The sequence below is a fragment of the Branchiostoma belcheri genome, unplaced genomic scaffold (assembly GCF_001625305.1).
Source record: "Branchiostoma belcheri isolate BF01 breed outbred unplaced genomic scaffold, Haploidv18h27 scaffold54, whole genome shotgun sequence".
In the NCBI taxonomy this organism is placed as follows: domain Eukaryota; kingdom Metazoa; phylum Chordata; class Leptocardii; order Amphioxiformes; family Branchiostomatidae; genus Branchiostoma; species Branchiostoma belcheri.
This window is the reverse complement of record NW_017804176.1, coordinates 385,750-407,483: the sequence shown is the minus strand read 5'-3', so window position 1 is coordinate 407,483 and position 21,734 is coordinate 385,750. Positions and strand designations below refer to the sequence as shown.

Genomic DNA, 21,734 nt, shown 5'->3' with positions numbered 1-21,734 from the left:
TTTTGCCTCGAGATTCTTCAATAGTCAATCAAGACTGGCTAGAAAGAAGTGTCCTGTGTGTTGTCCATCATGTCAAACTCAGGCTGCGATCACATGTAGAAAGCTGCCTTCATTATTTGACAACAGCACCGAAAATATACCGATACCACGTCACGCAATATCGATACGTACAAAATTCTTCACATCAATACGTGTAATCTGGTGCTCAAGCTCAGCACTCACGTAGTCAAATACAGAAAAATGTAGAAAACAGCCAAAATCACTCTCCTCATACCAGCTTCATAGACAGTATATAGATACTTCGCTTTTTATTCAACAATTTTTGAAGCATGCACTGCTATTTCCACTTCCGAGTCTAAAAGCAGGACTAAAAGATGTCTTTTGCCCCCCCCCCTCACGATGTTCTCGAGGTGTTAGGTGAGAAATGTGTTGGATCTCCCACCATTTTAATCTTTTAATCTCACACAACTGAAGGTTTTTCTGGACGGACCATGTTCAAGATTCAAGATGACGTATGTCCAAAAACTTCTTCCTCTCTTATGCTCGTAAGGGTGAGTTTCTGTAGTTGTTGTTGGTCGGCGACATTGGTTGACAACACAAAGAAAATGTTTCATGTCCCATTTGCATCCACTTTGGTGTGAATGACGCCCCTGGAGCCTACTGGAAACGGTGTCAGGTTGGAGAAAAGACACCTTTAGTCCTGGAGGTATACAGCACCATAGTCTATCGAAATTCCACACGAACACAAACACCTGCGCAATGCAAACTACCATGACGTGGAATACTGACAAGCGCCGTGATCTCAGTGCATGTCTTCATTCAATTCTAGGGGAAAAAGTTAAGACTGCGGCTTAAGCTATTTTCAGCGACATTACCCTACCAGAGTGCGAGTAGTATATGTTCTCATTTACTGTACAGGTAGATTCTCGTAATTGATAGATCACCAACTTGTTTATACTTATTTTTCTTTTACCCACTTTGCAATTATGTATTTTGTCATTGTGTTTCACTCTCGTTTTATGTTTTCAGTAGAAGGCGTCATATAAGCAACTGTGCTTCTTGTCTAATACTCAATAAATGTATGTGAACTAATAAAAATGTTCTCAGAACTAGTTTATTAGTTGGAATGTGGAAATGAATTTTTTTGTTTCTCATGTTTCATGCACAGAGATCATGGCGCCGCCCTGTTGGCGATGACGTCATCCCTAGACGGCCGTGTTGTCTGACTTCTTGCATAGCTTGCAACAGCAGATGCAGCAGACGATGATGATGATGATGAGCACCACCGCCACGGCCACGATGATGCCGATGACGGCGGCCAGGCCCAGGTTCAGGAAGGTCTTCACGAAGTCTTCAAACACGCCAAGAGCTGGAACAGATTATACAACATGTGCATCGACATATTCACTATAATCCACCAAGTAAGAGAAAGTTTATTATTATCATCACTAGAAAGGTAACATTTGAAAAGCAAATGCATTATGTTTACCTTCGCATGTGGTCTGCTCTGTTAATTTTACTCAAACATATTCATCTATGGTGACAGGAGTCTAAATCCCTCCTGCTATAAAACTGCATCATGACGTAATCCAACACTAGTTACCAAGGTGACATACGTCTGGTTCAGGTAATTGGCCTTATTTGTTTGGAGAAGAAGAGGAAACAGAGCAAAACAATATGTTTTTCTTCTGCGAAGGTTAACGAGAACAACATGTATGATTAGAAAGATCAATAATTAAGTAGTTTCAAATTTGCTATTGGCGGGACTTTCTATAGCTACCTCAGTTGGTAATGGTAGATCCACTATTCCAAGTGTAATAACTTCCTAACAAGATTTGAACCGGAGTGCCATCTACTGAATATCAGACTTTTACAGCATTTCACGCCATTTACAGGCTGTGGACAGATTTTATGGCCCGCTAATATCATTGAGTCGCCTGATAGACATGAGTCATAATGTATCGGTGACGTAATTAGCGCGTAGTAAATTGAATATGGTGACAGACAAAATGGGTCCAACGGCTCCAATTACTGCAAGATGTTGGAATCCTCGCTAATCAAGTCACTATCCCGTGCCGCCATTCGCTCGTTTCTGGCTCGTCAAAACGTTAATGGCCTGTGTGTAGGTGGTCGATGTCCGATTGATTTCATTACTAGTATTGTTGCTTCTCTGAGTGTTCAGAAATTAGCAGGTACTCCTTTTGTCTAGAACATTATCCTTTACACTATTGTAACAGGCGCTTCACGTCCAGTATTGTATTTTTTAAAATCTACTTCTGGTAGAGAACAATGTCAATGCTATAAAAGCATACAGGTTTTACACACAGAGGCGTCAATGCTAATGGTGGCGCAACGGTCTATAAACTGATTATAGAAAGTTTATTGCAAATTCATGCCCGAGGGCCGATTGCAAGAACATGATAAAAAAAATAAACAGTAAAAATGATAATAAGTAAATAGGCAGAAATACCACCATCAGTTTTTTGGCGTCAGGTATCTTTGGCTCTTTGGCTGTCATTACAAAATGCAATAAATAGCTAGTAATCCCTTTATTGCACGAGTAAAATAAGGGAGACAAACACAAGGGAGACACACAACCACCAATTCTGTGACGACAACGTGTTAAGACCGCCACACACACAAAAAACTGTAATAAGATAAATGACGGGCACATTAAGGGTGTACATGGCAGAATGTAGTCGCGGCACACGGTCGATAGTCTACACCAAACCCCGTGATGAAGTCAATGGCGCTCCCATCGACCGGGCACACATCGTTCCCACGGCGGTTGTTGTGACTGCTGAATTATGGGACCGGGAAGGCGCTGATGTAATTGCCAAACTGAGCGATCATTTTACGTCACGTTACGCATGCGTCAACAGAGGAAGTAAGGAGGCAAGAAAATGGCGACTACGAACATTCTCATTTGGTTAGCAAGCTATTTGCTAGCAAGAAATGATTACAAGAAACACTTTGTGCAACTGAAATTTTTTTTCATCATTAGGTTGGAGGAGGAGGAAGTAAGGAGGCCATGTCAAAAGAAAATGGCGACTACGAACATTCTCATTTAGTTAGCAATCTATTTCTTAGCAAGAAATGATTACAAGAAACATTTTGTGCAACTGAATATGTTTGATCATTAGGTGGGTGGGGGTGTAATGAAGTTAGGAGGCCATGTCGAAAGAAAATGCCGACTACGATCATTTTCATTTGAATACAGGTAACATATTGTGCAACAGAAAATGTTTTTATTATTAGGTGGGGAGGGGGGTTCATAGATCTTGTAATTGTCTCTATCATTACGATTAACATCGTATGCGGCAAGCTGGTTTCCAAGATTTCAAAGCAGTTGAACCGACAGCTTACCTATGCAGTTGGACGAGGATCCCTTTTTGCTGCTTTCATCTGACCTGTCGGCGCAGTGGACTTGGAAGTCGCACACCAGGCCTTTTGAGATGCAGTCCCCGCTGTCGCACTGGAAGTCACTTCCCGAACATGTTTCTGGGGAACATCAGGGCAAAGATACTTCAAACAGTGCGGTGTGGATGGTGGCCTTGTGGCATTGACTTAGAATCTCATGATTCGGAGCCTAAGCAGGTTTTGCCCTTGAGACAGGCACTTTACACTTATTTCTCCAGGTGCATAACTATAAATAGGTTAGGAAGGTTCTTTCCGACGGGAAAGACGATGGTCACCGTTATCAATAAGAGTAGGGGTCTTTCTCGGTGAATGTGCATCAAACCTATGAATCTGGTATTACCCAGCTTGAACTTAAACGTAAAACTGGTCCCAAGGCGGCTACATCACACAACTTTTTGCCGCTGCAGCTTTTATCTACATGATATTTAACGTACAAATCTGGTCCCTTTGTCTGATTACGACAAGGTATCGGTATTGTTTCATCAGGGACAGGCAGCGAATCGCGATCGATATCGCACGAATGACTGATGATGACGCAATTCCTTTTAATCTAGAACAAAAACAACGATAAAATCAACACAAATAGCAGGTATGGATTTGCTGATTAGAGCAGGTTGTCGGCACCGTGCCGACTTTTCTGCCTGGGTGGAGACCAAATGACGAACATAGAAGAAGTCGATACATCGCAATATGTTTTTGGAGAGGGCGTAATTGCACGACTCCGGTGCGCCATGGTTTTCACGCCATTAGTTTTTACAGACGCACATTACCACCACTCCCTTTGTGCACCGACTAGTTCGCTTTGTATCGAATTATACGCATGCTATGTGATGACGACATAATGGATTGAAGCTAGGGTATGGGCTACTTGATTCGATATTTGCTATCTGAGGCTCTTACTATTAGACACACAACGACTATGTTAAAAATCCCACCTCGTTTGTCAAAAAGAGTAGGTGCCCATCTATGTGAGTGAATCAAACCTAGCAGTTTGTCTTACGCAGTTTGTGCTTAACATCTGGTACTATCATGAAAGTTCATCTGTGTTGGTAGTTACATGTTTAGAGTTTAAAATTTTGTTCCAACTTCAGAGAAGCCACGTGACAAGTCTCACTGGGTTAATCTACTGAAGAAGACCAGAGGTACTGGTCGAAAGCTCTAGGCGAAAACAATTTCTCTTGTGTTGGTACAAAAGTTTTAACTCTAAACATACAAAAACTGGCGTGTTACACCTTGTTGAGGTGGTTGACGGGTTATGCGGAACAAAGGAAACTTACTGTTGACGTTGGTGGGCCTGTAGAATGTGGAGTATAGGAGCTGGACGCCCATGTTGGTGGTGGTCCTGTTGTCGGAGCTGAACTCTATCGTCACAGCGTTAGTTCTGGAGATCACGCTCTCATCAGCTTTGGCCTGCGACGTCACAGAAAACAACATCCACGGTCATTTCAAACATCCAGATCCACAGCAAATACGTACATGCTACTTTACTATGATATCGAATGTTCACAATTATTTGCAAGAAGGAGATTGTATCCAGAATCATGCCTATCTAGTTCTATGCCTACATGTATAGGTTAGGATTAAGATCAAGCACGGTTCTGGATAGTCTTCGCGTATCCAAGAACATAAATTTGGTCCATGCACGGACTATGCCCGAGCATGGTTCTGGATGATAAAGCAAGGTTTTTGATAGACAACAGACATATCTTGACGCTACTGTCATGCGGAGATTTTAGTACACCCGAAGGACTGAATAAGCGATGAAGTTAAGGAAAAAGGAGGAAGGCATGGTAGCAATATTGACTGTAATGTCTTTTTTCCTGTTTTCTTTAGCCAGGGTGGCCCACTCAGTGATTAAGCACTGCTTTGCAGTGGGGCCTTTAGAATAAATGATTCCGTCCTTACAGAGTCACAGACAGCAGACGACAGCGGCGTGGCGGCTGTGGAGTTCCCGTCGTACAGCCTGACGTAGTCTGGGCAGTCTTTGCCCGAGGACGACGGCTTCTCCATATCCACCTGGCGAGAACACACACAGAATTAGCCTCTTCTAAAGTCTCCAACAAAATGATCCCCTGCAGTTCTAGCCTTGACTACTAGGGGTACAAACCTATACCTTCCTTATGGAACAAAGTAATACCAAAACTAAGCTTAGCATATTGTTTCTATAAATATTTACCAAGTTGGTACATGTAAATCTACTTCCACAAGGTAGTACTTGAGTGACTTCTCTTTGTCTCTCTATATTTTACCCGGTTCTGATTCAGGTCCAAGTAACCCTCAACCTCTGGGATTTTTTAGCCTTGTTTGTGACGCTCTACAGTAAATTCTAAAGAGCAGATATACTGACTTGGATGTACTGCACGTAGAATTGTCTCCCCGGGTACCGAAGGGTCAGTGTGCAGTACACGTTGTCATCGTAGCCGTAGATGTAAGAAGTGGCCACGCCCTCGGCACTGGCGTCCCACGTGATGTACTGCGAGTCGGTCGCATCTATCGTCTTGTTGCACATGTTCTTAATGGATACTGCGAGAAAAAGAGTTGCATAAGGACTTATGATTATATTATTTACATTATTTACATTCAAGAGCTATCAAGAAATACGAAGAAGGCAACAAACACGGTGGAGTTTGCAAACAATGTGCTACACCAACTTCGTCAAAGTGTCAACTATGCCGCTTGAAATATTTTCATTTTAAACCCAAAGGCTGTGAAACTGAGAAAGTTAGGATGACATGGAGTAACAGGTGTGTATTTACTATTACGCAAACCCACTCGTACCCAATCACCGCAATGGTTAAGTAAAAAGAAAAACAATACTGCAAATGCAAACAGCAGTAAGACTAATAAATCGCAATCTACGAAGCCTGTAAAACATTTGGCGTGCCCGCCGGTTCTGGGAGTAATTCGATCTTCCCGGATGTGCTGGCGGGGAAACTCGTTTATCCAGCCAAAATCTGCTGAAGTTGAACACGGAGGTGGAATTCTATTTAGTTCTTGCCGCACTTGCGGCGCTCGGCTTCCTTTCATTACAGATACCAAGAGACAGTGTAATAACCACTGGGTGACATCGTGTGGACCGTAGATAAATAAGGAAGACTGATATGTCATTTCTGTGCTCTTCTGGCTATCAGAAAATTGCAACGAAAATTGTCTCTCACGTATCCTTATATTTCACGTAAACCCTGACTTTGAAAGTTCATTCGTTACACTCATAAATGTGCGACGATGCCTGCACGTTCCCCGGCATGTTAAGTCCTGAGTATTCAGAAATCAGACACGGTAAACCCCTGGGAGACGCGGAGGGAGACAGTGATGAATGAGACGGGTCTGACGTACTTTGAGAAAAATCACCTCAAGCTGTGCAGTCTTAGCTTCAACACAACTCTGTACTTACCATTATAGAGGGAAAACTGCTGAGGGACAGCCTGAACCCGGGTAACGCATTGCCAGAGGCGGTGGACTGGCACATTACAAATGAAATGTAAAGCTCTCTATATGTCTTTGCCAAGGTAACTTAGGGAAAGTGCAATTATTTTCCAGAGAGAGGACTTGCCAATGTTCACGCAAAGTTGTTATAACCGCCCCTCCCACGGCCGGTCAAAAATAATGTTTCCTTACGTTTTGTGTATGTTCCTAATAAGTCATCATTGTAAGGTTTTACATTTTTCTACTACAAATCTGCCATTCTATAAGCGTACAATACTTATCTCCAGCGCCTATGTATTAGAAGTGCCTGTATCGCTGTTCCAGCACTAAAATATTCATTGTCGCGAGTAACAGCACCAAATTACACGTACGTAACACCATTTTAAAGGTCAATGATAAGAAAAATAAGTCTACCGACTCTCAAGATCTCTATGAGACCGCAACCTTGGCCTAGCCTGACCCTACATCGATCCCACAGGGTAACTACCAGGGTTGCTGAGATGGCATTATAAAACGTGATCTACCTCATTCTAGAAAAGCCCGGGAGTATAGCGAAGCATGAATTTTGGCATTCACGCCGGGCAGGAATATCTCAGCTATTAGCTACCTACCTACTCTCCTGGGTGAGCGTCACAAAGCTTTATCGATTCACAGGTTTTAGGGATCTAACATTTCTTTGAAGAATTAAACGTAAAAGTTAACTACATGTATACAATGCAGCCATCTAATTCTGTACTAGGTACTTAAAATGGAAAATAAATATACTGCAGAAGTCAGCAGCTGTTTCAGGCAACTTCGGCCTTGAATACAGATCAGGCTTTTACATCATTGGGATTTAGATCTGTCAAGCAGTCAAACGTAGTGGATTATGCGTAATGGATACTAGCTAAGTAATGACGTTTAGATTTTCATCTAGTTACGGCGGGATTTATGAGAGAAGGGATAGATGTTTTGAAAAGGAGCAGGAGGGAGTAAAGGTACGATTATGTGGTGTAGTGCCCCCCATAGCTTTATCTCACTACATCCCAGTATTGTGGTAATGACATATGGACGAAGCGGTATTTATGAAGCAGGAGATACTGATATATTTATTACCCATTAGAGAGATCCGTGTTGACTGGTGTGACCATTTCTCCTTGAACAGGTCAACATTTCTGTTATCGCCTCTTCCTAACACGGACCCCAATATCCTGACCCCGTCATATATCAGCTTCGTTATTTCCCACCGCGACCTTCTCTGTCATCCGTCACACTGAAGAGAAATCGAACCGTTTCTCGAACAATATGGCGGACAAGGCTCGTTTCACACACCACTGTTTCCCCTCCGATGTAGGTTGTTACAGGGTGATGCGGGTTGACCTCATGTGCGATCAAATCGCCCGCCATCTTGACCTTCCTCATTACCCGTCGACCTCGATAACTTCGTCTTCAATCCAAATCAGAAAGAAACTAGCAGCAATTCAAATATAAACTCTTCATGCTCTCCGTGCAATTACATGAAGTCAATTTGGGGATGAATAAAACTCTCGTTTTCCTGGGAGATAAAATGGTTACCTCTATTACAGCTAAGACCTTGTGACCTTTCCAGCATTTTGAACTACGTCTATATATATATAACCCTCTCTTAGGCTTCTGCTTTGCATTCTCAACTAAAAAGGTAGATATACACCAAACTGAAAGTCTTCGATAAAGCTGCTTTAGGTGAAACGTATTACCCGGGAACGAATTCACACAAACACTAAATCAAAACACCGCAGGCGTCTGCGACAACCCGCATTAAAAGTCGTGTGCTGCGAATTATAAGATTATCTTGCAATTTTCCCCAAACAGCATTTCGGCTGTGTCCTGACTCGCCTTTGGGGAATCACAGGCAATCACTGATCGGAATTATAGGATAGGAAAGTAGCACACGTATGTTGCCATTAACCCGTAAGCGTAAACACAGGGATCCCAGGCGGCTCTCTCAGTTTTTGTGCAATTACATTGATGTTTGCTGCAAATCTGATTGAAACTTCCAAGGGACCCATTAGAAGTAGCATTACTGGTATACTGCATCTTCTCAATTGGCGTATGATGTAAACAAATCTGTTTTGGTTAAAGTGTGTGGAAAGGTGCCTAGAGAGCACTTATGTTGGAATGCTTTCAGACAGCACTTCATTTTGAATACGTTATAGGCTGTTGAGCGTGAGACAAACATGCTACTCTGTAATAATTTCTTCTTACATCTTTATTTTGTAAGCATGTTTGTGTACACGGAGATTACATCGTTCACGCCCAAACATTCTAGCGTTGATTTATGTTGTTTTCAGACACATTACGGGATAAAACAAGGCATCCCTGGGGTGAGACCTGTAACTATATCCAAATGGATGGCCCGTGTGATAACACCGCTATTTTCAGCACCAAGGACAGACATCCCTCCCGTACACCAGATACTACATGGCTCTGCATATTAACTTCCAGCTGTTCCGTCAGTGTTGAGATTTCGTATGATAAATGGAATATTAAGAAGATTGTCAGGCCCTGCCTGTCTGAATATCACCTTTGGATTTCTACAAAGACATGTACAGTACCCGTCCCCGTTTCGATGACTAGTGATAACGTCCATGTTTGTAATTCAACCCGCCTGTAGCGAAGTGCATAATGCTTCATGGCGCCATCACTCACAAGGTAATTCCTTCATCTGAAAAAGAGCGCGGTAAATCCATCAAATCTGCAGACGTTTGTACTAAATCAGTCTCTCTCGGAGTATCTTTATTATAGCTGCTGGCGACTTTCAAGACTCGGTACTCTTAAGTGTGTATCTATTATCGTAAATTAAGTACAACGGTAAGCATTCCGAGACACGGTTCAGTCATAGAATTTTCCTTTATGACATTTGCACGAACAACTCTCTCTCTCTCTGGCTCCCTCTGTCTATACATAACGTGAATATACACTGACTGTTACATTCGTCATACAGATGACATGTACGTTTATGGCGGACTCAATATTGACAAACTACCGTTGTGCGGGGCCCTGGAAAAGTGCCACGGGTCCAGGCAGCCTACCCTAGCCATACTTAACGGTCTGACCCTGCTAGGAAATGTAGTTTTGTTGGCATTCCTCTCGGCTGCTGGGCGCCACGATAATTGGACCGTGAGTTCGACCCGAGGCTCAGTAGAACTGACGTGCCGCCGGTGCCAGAGGTCCCCTCCGAACTCCATGAATAAAGAGATGCTCCAAAGTGCAGTTCCCGTTTCATATACCCCTGCTGCGGGGCTTGTTAGGTCAGGATACTGTCGCTCTTTTGTCATAATTCTACCGGAGGAAGTTAAGAAATTGGCAATAAAATATCTCCTGTTGTGGTGTGTTTGACAGCAAGTACAGTATTAGTCGAAGAATTATTTCTACATTACTGCGCAAGCCGGTGTGTTTGAATTTTTATTTAGGACAGCATCAGAGGATCAATGATAGTTATCGACGATTGTTGTTAGTCCATGCACTCGCAGAAATACAGAATACCTTGATATGTACGGCCCCAACGTTACCAGAGATTACTCTTGTCATCAGGATCATACATCTTTATTCATCTGTAGCTCGCTGTATTAGTCCCCTCTATCAACGTTTGAACTACCTCAGAATTACGATAACCTGGGCTTTATGTATTTTATTCCGGCAGGCCCTCTCTCAGCGCACTGCTGTGATCGGAATCTTTATATTCCTGCATCTACACGGGCTAATTTCGGCTCCAGATCACGTCTAGCACCACGCCCTCTCCAGAAACTGTAATAATGTTGGTAATTTCAAAGGCCTTGAAGTCCCGTGGCGCGCGAAGTGCTGACAGACGATTCGTTCCCGCGGTTTCAACGCATCATCAACTTAATCAGGGATCAAGAAATGTGTACAAATTCTGATGAAAACGTAGCCAATTACGACAAGAAGGAATACATACAGTACATCTGAATGTTCGTACGCCATAACCTTACAAGCAGAAACATAATAAAACGCTTGCAAAAGACGATCATAACCAAATAAAAGGAACATTACCAGAAAATATAAAAATCAGAGCGTGGAAGTGACATAAATAAATGTGACATAGATAAATATTGTGCAACAAAACGTGGAATATCGGCAGTGCCAGATAGGATCACATATTCATATCAATCACATATTCATATTGATAATTCATAAAGTTAAGGTAACTAAAGGTAAAATAGCAAACGTACTCCGTTCACGTATATCCAGACGTGACCCTATTCTGCCCGGTTCAGAGAATTTCTGATGGATAACAAACCTGGAAACTTACCCAAGGCTGGGGCATGAGATTGATGCTAGCGGCGTGCTAAAATCGCCTGGGCTCACATTTGCGTTTAGACATTGCCAGGAGTAATACTCTCTGATAATAACTCAGCTCCTTCAGCAAAGGTTCAAGCAACTGGAGAAATTCGGCGCCTTTCACATACACACAGTGTAGACAGTAGATTTGCTACATGTATGTACAGGGAAACATTGCTAAATTATAACATAACCTCCAACAATACATATTTACAAACATATGATATCTCGATTGCCTCAGATATCACTTTATCACAGAGTAGAAAATAGAATATGCAGAAAATTCCAAAGAGGTCTTTATGAAGATATCAAAAATAAATATGATATGATGGCCGTTTTGAACGTACAGTTGGCAGCCTTTGATCCTACATGCATTCAAAACTCTCCAATAGTGGTTATATTTCTGAACTATATTTTTGTGACAACGACAAGTATAAACTACTGAAATTCCATTCCATTTTCTCTCTTCCACATTTTTCAAAGTCCGGTCCCACCCCGTTTCCAAATTCGGAGCATTCTTGCCGGAAAAGTAGCTGACGTAAGCTTTCTCCCTAATCGACCAGAGTGACTTTAGCGTCATTGTTCAAGTCTCCAAGGCTTCATCGACTCTTGGAGGTAATTACGTGAACATTCTATTCCAAAACGTGTATAGAAATGTTCAACATTATTCAGTATTATACTAGATATTCAAGAGACATTCGTCCTTGATATTTTTTCTCAGTAATGTCCTCTTACTCAGGATTTTGAAGATGCAACGTTTTTGCATTTCACAGTCTTCTATCACTTCGATGCACTTCATCCCGGTGAAGAATTGTCCCCTGGTAGTGTGTGGGCGTTGTTTAAATGTAGTCAATCGGCAACGAGGCGAGTAATGGAATGTACTGGTCAATAGCTGCGGCGTCTTTCCCCGCATTCCCAAGGGTCCCGTGCATATAGCAACCTTGCCATTTGGCAAAAGTCAGAGGCATTTGGAAGCTTCAAGAAATTGAGTCCATTGGCAAACAAGATTTCGAGAAATCAAATATACAGTCACACAATGTACCGCATTCTTAAGCATACGCTGTCGCTGACTCTTTTATCAGCCAATCAACCAAATATTTTGTTAGTTAAGTTTTACGTTGAGAAAAAGCGTTAACGATATGTTCATAGGCGCAATATAAATGCATGTCTATATCAAGACTCTATACCAGGTAGCCATTTTGATAATGTCTTGGAAACTAAAGATGTCGATGCAGTGTGTTTTCATAAGCATCATTCCATGGCTCCTATTAGCTCTACCGCAAATGGTGCCCTGCAGAGCGCGCGCGTCGCCCCTTCGCATATAAATTTATCTTTCTCTAAGATAAGTGCCACCAGAGCAGAAACCGATACATTACATACCTTATGGAGCTCATTTCTGACTGGTTGGAGACGGGATGGCACAAGGAATATAAAACCTCTCATTAAACGTCCTGTTCTAAATTGGTATTGAGCCCACTGTCAAAAATCCGAAGCCATGTTTTATCTGGAAGGAAACCCTACAGAAATATTTACATAAATCGTTGTCAGTTTCCGATGAAGCATACGTACGAAAGTTGTCCTCATTATGTTAAAGTGATAACCTTGATAGTAATTGATTTTTCCAGTCGTTAACAGTACGTTGTTCCTGTCGAAGGCTGTGACACGTAGTGCTTAGATATCCGCCCTTTCCAAAACAGCGGCCAGGCGATTAAGATGGAACGGCAGATCGATTTCGGCGCCGAGAAAATATCAGGCTGTCATGCTGTAAATGGAGAAGCATGATGGAACTACCGAATCAGCAGAGCCAGAGATGCGGTGCCCTTTTCACCGTGCTAATTCCCCTTGTCATCGGTATGATCGCGCACGATCATCAACGTTCTCGCGTGACTTCGCGAGGATTCGCGAGATTCCCATGATGCTTAGAGTCCGGAGACGGACATCCGCAAGTATGAAAAATGCGAACCGGTGGTTTTGAAATTAACATCTTAGATGTTTTTAGATCTACTTAAAGAATGATCAAGGTGCTTAATCATGGCAGATATCACATAGCAACGTAACGCCCTGGTGGCAAGAGTGTTTTCTTCTTGGCTGGTTTGACGTCATCAGAGATGTACGCGCCAGTTCACTTCGAAACGGATCAGCGGTAATGGTAATCTAATTATGAGTTTCTACAGATACTGGACATTTAATCAGCTCAATGTAAACCAGTCGTTACAAGGACCCATCAATCATGGGGAGAACCCAGCGGACGGTTCGGTCTACTTGTGGGGATAAACATAAAGGCCACTCAAGATGATAGACACTACCGGGGAAACACGGTCAACCCGCGCGCTTCAAGTCAAAAGTAAGTAACGGCAAACAAAGATGATGTGGTATATCTCTAGTTGCAAAGCTAAAACTTAACAACAGAAGTTTATCTACTCAAAACAGCTGAAAACTAAATGCAAAGCTGTAGGTATGATTCAACGGTTTCAACTTTGATAACGTTAAACATGAAAAGCATGTAACCTTTTAAAGCCTAACCTCACAAAACCTACATATTCTACGTTTCAAATGCGCCCCTTCACAAGACTGGGTGAGTCAATTTGGCAAGCTTCTCTCTTATCCCTCCCCGAGATGTGCATCTTTCCATGAATACCCTTCTGTCAAACACCTTGTATTAAATCTGTGTTGAGACCAGGTATGCACAGGGCTAACACCGTTCTTACGTGGAATCAGGACTAAAGGTGCCTCCATAAGCTGTTGTCAAACCACGGAAATTGCCGACAGGCGAGCTTTGTATTCCCAACTACGCGTAATTTGCATGCAGTACCATGCCTTAAAGCGGAACCACAGGTGCATTTATGAAATAACTAGGAACCTTTCATCATCGAGCTGTTTTTGCTGTCTCCTTCGATTTAAGTGAGGCTGCGTTTGTGTTAATTCCTGTCATCTATTGTTGCGAGCAGGACGCGCTAGGGTGTTATTATATAAAACAGCCGACAAAATTAACTTGTACGGAAGGCTGTTTCGTTTCTTGTGCATTTATTGCAGGAGCGTTTCGGGTAGGTAAATATTGGCTGGTCTAAGTGTAGTTTTGAACAGGCATATTGTGAGTTGGATGCGTTCTGTCAGGACGCTTTACTCGGATGGTTTCTCAGAGACTGGGAGGAACATAATTGCGCAGTAGAAGCTCGTTTCCGCTTTCTGAGTGTATCATGTACAGTGTGCATGCATGTCAGTCTTGGTACACAGCAAAATTATTCAACTTTCACTGTTCACTGCAGGTATCGACTCTGAGACCTTCACATTCATCGTCACATAAGACAGCCTCCAGCGATCGCACCGGTTTTGCAAAAAAGCATGGAATTACTAAGCAGAGAATGTAGTTTGTTGTTTAGCAAGCGAGCAATCCAACCAACCAACCAACCAACCAACCAACCAACCAACACACACCAACACACAACCAACCAACCAACCAACCAACCAACACCTAACCAAACACCTAACCAAACGATGAAAAATCAGAGAGGAGAAAATAAGACCTGCTGTGGACAAATGGTATAGCCCACGACTTTCAGACTCCAGGTTTTCTCAGCCATCACAGAAGCCCCCAGTAGCTCCTTAAAGCACTCCCAAATACAAATCACTTGATTCCATCCATTCCATCTCCAAGCCATAATCCACACAGAGACTTCCCCTATGGCGTTTCCATGCATCAGGCGTTTTAGCTCCCTTTTACCTGGGGCTGAATATGCTCTCTGCACGGCTGATTGAAAGCAAGCTTTCTTCTGAAAACCTGTAAGCGTGCAAAGTAGGTGCTGCAAAAGGACTTTTCCTCTGAAGTTATATCCAAATGGGTCTGAGTTGAGAAGCCTGACCATTAGATTTGTCAGTCACGTCGGATGAACGCCGTCCGAGGCACGGCAGCCGACACGGAACATGTCCGGGCGGGGTATATTAGGGAGGGGGCTAAAGTGGTGCACTTGACTTAAAGCATCTCTTAGAGATCGGGTCAACGGCAGGCGATTAGTGAGAAAAGGGAGACGAAAGGAGCCATGAAGGAAAATGGAGGAAACTGATCCGTAAAATCATATCTACTTCTGTAGACACGGAGAATGTTGGATGTTAAAATGTAGTATTTGCTATACATACACACATATTCTTGAAAAATAGCCTATCGCTTAAAACATTCCACCGAATACAATCTAACACCAAATTTTTAAATAAGAAATACACATTGTAAGCACATGAAAAACAACATGACTAGCACAGCTTAATTCCCAAGCATACCCAAATGACGTAAGAAAGATCATTACTTTACTTGGAGAAATATACACATACAGTATTGTCTGCCGGGCGATGTTTGTGTATCGCCAGGCTTTGGCCGAAAGGGGATTTTACTATCAACAGTTTCTCAGTGCAGGAATGCTTTTAGACCAGCATAACACTTCAGAGGCAGAAGCAGCAGGTTGTCCCACTTGAGGGAAAGCTCAGAGAGCAGGAGAAGGACTGAGAAAGGTTCTCCGTGGCGCGCAGTGTACGCCAGAACAAGACGCCCCCACTCCCCCCACTGAGCTGTAGACTCTCAAAGTCGAGGCATTCCCTCGGCCCCAAGTCCACGGCATTCCCGACAGATATCTGCGGTGAAGGGCCATCCATCACGATCCCTTCCTTCCCTGCTTCCACCAGAATTGATAGTTTTAATTAAGTGATAATGAAACAACTGCGGTATAGATTTTCCGAAGAACAATAACCGCCTAAACCTTTTTCGGCTACAATCGATACTACACACTCGAGGCCGTCTTTTGTATTAGCTGTATCCTAACGTAGCGGCAGCGATTAGATACATCGGCACGCATGCGGCAGTTTTCTCATGACTTATGCGCCGATAAGAAATCTCAGCCGTCATCTTTGCAGGAGGGCGATTACAAAGGTAATCTTCATCACGGCACGTTGTGTACGGTGACGATCAGCAGAACGTATCTCCCGTTGGAGATCGTCCAAAGAGAACACGCTTGCCGGGAGCGCAGTTAACTAACGCGGCGTGTTGTTCCAGAGATCTTTCCGATTTGGATAAAATCTAGCTGGAAAATTCCTCAGGGAGGACGGCATTCTTCAAGATTTGTGCGGAGCGAAGAAAACGTCTTCATGTCTAAGACGGAATGAAATCAGATATCGATGATGAACAGTTTCATTTGACTTAGTAAGATGTTAGCAGTCCATATGGTAATACATTTTTGTATAAACTAACAGATTAATGACGTCTTGAAAATATTTCAAGAGAATATAAAAGAGAAAGTATGAAAAAAAATCCATTCAGGCCCAGGCTAAAACATTAGTGTATACGTCCCTGTAGTAAAAAAAGGTAGGTAAATGGTGATGTCATAGCGCATCCTAATATGTCACAATGCTAAAGGTTTCCAGGAAGCTGGATTCTCCCATATTGATAATACATATAGGGCCTCCTCTTAAGTCATGGACATTTCCCTCGATCAGACCTTGCTGTGCCTTGACGGCAAACCGCACACTGCGTGTATCTCGTTCATCTGAAAACGCAGCTCTATGTTTAGCAGAAGGTAGAGCCACCGTTTTTCCTATTCCTCTATCGACTAGGAGCGGTAGATGGAATTTTAGATATCGCCATGAACTTGCGTTTGTTCAGATTGGCCCCTGCGTGTGTACGGCTGATGACACGGCGAGGAACATGTTTGAATGCGGAATGAGCGGGAGCGGTTGGCCGGGGAGAGAGGTCCGATCCCAAGGTCGGGAATCGATGGCCAGTAACTCATAACGCCAGCTAGATGAGAGCCCGCGATTCTATAATAAAAGAACGAGCGGGGTTTCACACGGCAACGACAAGCCACGGCAAGGGAGCTCAGGAGTTTTCAGTGCGCCCGCACAAAGATATAGGATGGTTGTTTCAGCCTTGGCGCTTGGATCCAATATTCTTGATCCAACATACGCTACATCCCGGTACATTTTTCTTTGGATAAAATATAATAATTTACTTAAATATTGCCAGCAACAATGATTCGAAGAACTATGATGAGTGGCAATATCTTCGTAAACCTAATGCAAATACAAAATCAACGCATAGGAACTTGCGGCCCCAAACACCGTGTGTGCCACACTGTCAATACTAACTAACAGCAGCTGTAAGAGTAAAGAGTCAAAGCGATGCGCAACATGGCTTGATATTTCGCTACATGAATACTCGACAAATGTGTATCGAAATGTAGCATATCAGGCGCAGTTCGTCGCCAACTCAGTGCGCTATGATCAAGGTTGGTGAAGAAGTTTTATCGACAGTTCTCTGCATCAACCTACGCATCGCACACCTTGAAGAGGAACGACGTGTTTTTAACTGCCAGAATTCCCGGAGACAGTCTTGTAAGAAAGATGTACTTACTGTAGTTGGTGATGGAGTCCAGAAACCCGGCTTGGGCAGAGGAAAAGAGGCAGGCAAACAGGACAACCAGCAGGACAGCTGGGCGATGTTTGGGCTCCATCCTCGCTCTTTCCTCCATCGCCATTCCCGGGAACAAGCCTGGTGACAGCGAGCCGCGGAAACAACCAAATATGGAAGTACCCGCGCTGACCAATCAGCGCCGGCCGCTGTGCAGGGATGCAGCCATGTAAGCCCCAGCCGTGGTTTGGAATAAATATAATATTTTGTGCAAGCAATTTAGTTGGTGTGCTACAGACGTCAATCATCAGCATTTGAGATAAAGCCTGTCATTCTAAATCGGTTCCATCTTGTTATGTTGTATAAATTCTTGTATGTAGCTCCTTGATTGAACACAGTGCCATTTTGTGCATTTTGCCTCGTCTATGCTTTATGTATTATATTTCCAATATCTACTGTAATGCTAGCGCTCCTCTTCCGACATTCAGTTTCTAGTTATTTTTTACAAGGCATTTGATGTTGATTGCTAGCAGCATACGGAAGCTCAATGTCGTTTCGTCGTTATAATTGCGCTATAGGCGTTCAAACTTCCCTGTATGTAGGTAGAAAGGAGAGCTATTGCAAACTGGCAAACCACACACACAGCGTGTGCATGCCGCGATTTTGTAAAAAATGCTATTTGCATGCATATCCTATGCCTGTCCTCATCAGGGCAAGAAATATTCAAATGCAGGAAACTGGACCTAACGGTCGCTCAGAGAGAACGGTCGGTCCCCTTAGTGCTGCAGTGCGTTTGATACTACAAAGTCGTAAATCAGGAGGGTCCATTGCTACTCCTCCGGTATGACACCGACGGATTAAGATGGGGCGTCCGTCTCCTCTCTTTATAGCTCAGGATAAGCCTTTCCTCGACATATCTCAAAAGTGTCGCTTTTGTGTGTTCATTATCAAATTCACCTGATAACAAGTATGCATAACTATCACGTCAATCTGTTTTTATTAGAAACTGTCTAATATAAACTTCCTGAAAAAAAAACTAATATTTCATGTCATGGCAAATATGACAGATATGGTATTACTGCTGTTCCCATTCCCACGCCACTTGACGCCACCCTACAGATTAATGGCTCGTCCCCTTTAATAGATTCACGTTTTAAAAGGCCCAAAGTTCAGCGCAGAAAGCGTGTCTTCCCGATGTGCGAATCTGCGGGCCGGAACAGGAGGCTGCTGCATACTAACACCGTTATTAAAAGTAGAGTCGCGGTCTCATGTTTTACTCATGACGGAAGGGCAACGACTTTACACCGCTTCTTCTCTCTAATCTGTCACGATACTCGTTTCCTTTCTCTTTCTCTATATAATTGTATTCCATGTAGTTACATGAGACGCCTACAGTAGGTTTAGGAAGCGAAGTTGCGTAACAACATTAGAAGCATCCTCTGAGGCACGGTGAAAAATGAAGCGTTTCGCTCAAGTGTGCGCCTCGGAAAGAAATCGGCGAAGCGTTTTTTTCCTGATATGGAAGCAGGGAAAAATTGAATTGGATGGAAATGACGCTGGTTTTGCTACTTCGACTTTATTTTGGAAACATTTATGACTGCATTCATGAAACCACGCGTGCCGTTTTACAGGGATCAACGAATCGATTGATGGAATCCACTGAAGGCAAATTTAAAACCCGAAGAAAAAAAAAGCTGTACAAATTAGTTTAAAATTTGCAACAAAAAACAACAGCATGCGGTCCCGTATCACCTAATACACAACGGCCGGCCCCTTTTAATATCAGAAATGACTTTCCATTTCATTTTGTGAGGAAAAGCCTCTGGGAACGCCGTACTCGGTGATATATGGTGGCAATGAACACTTCTATTATCCGGGAAAGGTGAAAACAGGTTCACAGCTTATACGAGATGCTTCCAGCCCACCAATTCTCCCGCCGCGTTTCTCACCGTGCACCGCCGGCAAACTGGGCACGTAGGTCTGCACTGTAAACCCGCAATAAGCTTTCTAAATCATACCGTAAAGCGCTGTGCAGAATTATACATAGATTTTTTACAAGCTAATAATTCTGCCAACAACACTGCTTTCTTTGGGTAAAAAGAAGGGAGGTACAGATAATGTAAATGTATAAATATACGTTGATACGTTTCAAATTTAAGATATTTTGCAACATATTTCAATAAGGTTGACGTTATATGGCGGTGCGTCGTGTTTGCGCGAGGACAGTTTGATTGCTGGTAATTACGAAAATTCCATTTGCTGCTGCCAAACGTCTGTGCAGATCCGCCGGAGTAATACAACATGTTCAGCAGTCGATTTATCGTCGTGTGGAAAACAATTTGACACAAATGATCGGGCTGAGACGCCGTGCGAACCGCTGCTTCTTCTCTCCGACTCATTCTGCGCCATTATTTGTCAATTCTCATGCGTTTCCTTGTAATTTTTTCAGGCTACGTTGTTATTAAACTATTGAGCGGGAAAGGAGAATAAAGCAGCTGTCTTCCACCGCACCAACCAGCTTGAAACGATCGTCCGTCAGCCATAGCACGTCGGCAGAACGTCCTGCGCCTACGCGAAACCCTGATTTTTTTCAACGCTGCATCAGAATTTTGCCTGTTGCAGGCGATATCCTTTCCGACTGAACATTTGGAAACTACAGACGGGATGTCAACCTTATATACGCGCGTACGACCTTATATGAGACGTTCTGCCGAAGTGCTACGTACAATACATAACGGGTTTCGCGCAGGTGCAGTACGTACTGAGGATGTGCTCGTCAGCCGTCACGTTTGTTATGCTGACGTCACGGCAGACTGGGGTTATTTGGGGTCATCCGTGACAGATGGCGGATTGCAGGCGCAGACACCGTGAGTTATGGGGACAACGCTCATTAAAATGGTGACTCTTATAATGTTCTAATAATTACTACGTATACCATCGGACAAAATAACAGTCTCGTCAAACAACAGGTCAGCACATTACAATTCAGTATGCGACCAACGGTATGTTCTATTTTCAAATATGTAATTTTTTTACTTATCTTGCATTGAGTTGTAATCCTAATGTAAGCATGAATGATTTGTAACATATAGTATGATTTGGATACTGAATATGTTTTAAAATAAAAAAATTAAAAATTAGTACGCGTTCTACAGTTGTCCTGTTACTGTTTGGTATTCGGTGTATTTCCGTTCTTGAGATGTGCTTTCAGCCAGTGTTTTGCACTGATGATACAACCTGTTTGTTTCTGCATAATTTACCACTGTTAACGCTACAGAATATATTTTAGCTGCGCTTGATCAACGTCTTCTTTGATTTACAAACACATTTTACAATTCCTGTGCAATAAAACTAATTGCTTGGTAATTACTTTCTCGCACGGATGCATAGAAACGAAACTATTCCGCAAAGCAAGTAGATATATTTGCCATAAATGTCAGCCGGAACGGGCGTTTTATATTGCAGCTGCACGCGGACGAGTGGTCGGTTGAAGTGCTGAGTTATGAATAAACGTTAAAAACGAACAATTGGACATCTTTACTATGACGTACGTTTGAACCTAACGATACCTTAGGCTTATCTGCGCCATTTTATGTCTACAGTTTCAATCCAAAGAAAGTACAAATTCAAAGCTCATCTCGTAGACTCTTTACTGAGGAGGATGTCACATGTCTGGAGGGTCACGTGCCTAAACTCGTTGGGTCAGTCGTCCTGAGGAAGGTCATAGACACGAGACGCAGTTTTCTGACGATGTATCAAAAGCTCGAACTTTGCACAGCCGTGCTCACCGCATACATTTGCAATTATTCAATTTTATACCATGTAAGGCCATTGGCATTGCATATATGACACTGAAGTATCCTAAAATAATAATAATAGAACAGGATATCTAATCATAATCATTATGTTAGTGAGAAGCAATGTGGTGATTTTACGGCGCTTCTAGTTTAACAAAAACAAAACGTCACTTTCCCAGGGACCTTGAACCCATCGTAATCCGCCACTCCAGAGTAAGACCAGTCCTGCAGACGACATGTGAATACTGAGCCGAATCACATCTATCAAACGACTGCAGAAAACCGCCACCCTGTAGAGCGAACAAGTCGGATTTCAAGCCAACCTAGTGCTTTTAATGAGACAGCTCTGCAAATGGCTTCTTGGAAAATCAATATTTTCTTTTTTC

The 21,734-nt window shown here is 42.9% G+C and overlaps 1 protein-coding gene across 1 annotated transcript; it reads right to left on the bottom strand.

Moving 5' to 3' along the window:
• Positions 1-1,195: 1,195 nt before the first annotated feature.
• LOC109481212 (enteropeptidase-like) lies at positions 1,196-17,678 on the bottom strand. Its single transcript, XM_019783743.1, has 6 exons — positions 17,555-17,678; positions 5,768-5,943; positions 5,326-5,436; positions 4,698-4,830; positions 3,367-3,501; positions 1,196-1,369 (listed from the first exon to the last, which is right to left on the bottom strand). Exons 1-6 carry the CDS (start codon positions 17,676-17,678, stop codon positions 1,206-1,208), a joined length of 843 nt encoding a protein of 280 aa, XP_019639302.1. The 3' UTR covers positions 1,196-1,205.
• Positions 17,679-21,734: the final 4,056 nt, after the last annotated feature.

Bases quoted from the DNA above. Each gene is read 5' to 3' on its own strand.
- LOC109481212 (XM_019783743.1), bottom strand. From the start codon at position 17,678: ATGGCGATGGAGGAAAGAGCGAGGATGGAGCCCAAACATCGCCCAGCT. The intron at 5,437-5,767 runs GTCAGTATATCT...TGTTCTCGCCAG, and splicing joins TCTACGTGCAGTACATCCAA to GTGGATATGGAGAAGCCGTC. The intron at 1,370-3,366 runs GTAAGCTGTCGG...AATCTGTTCCAG, and splicing joins ATCCTCGTCCAACTGCATAG to CTCTTGGCGTGTTTGAAGAC.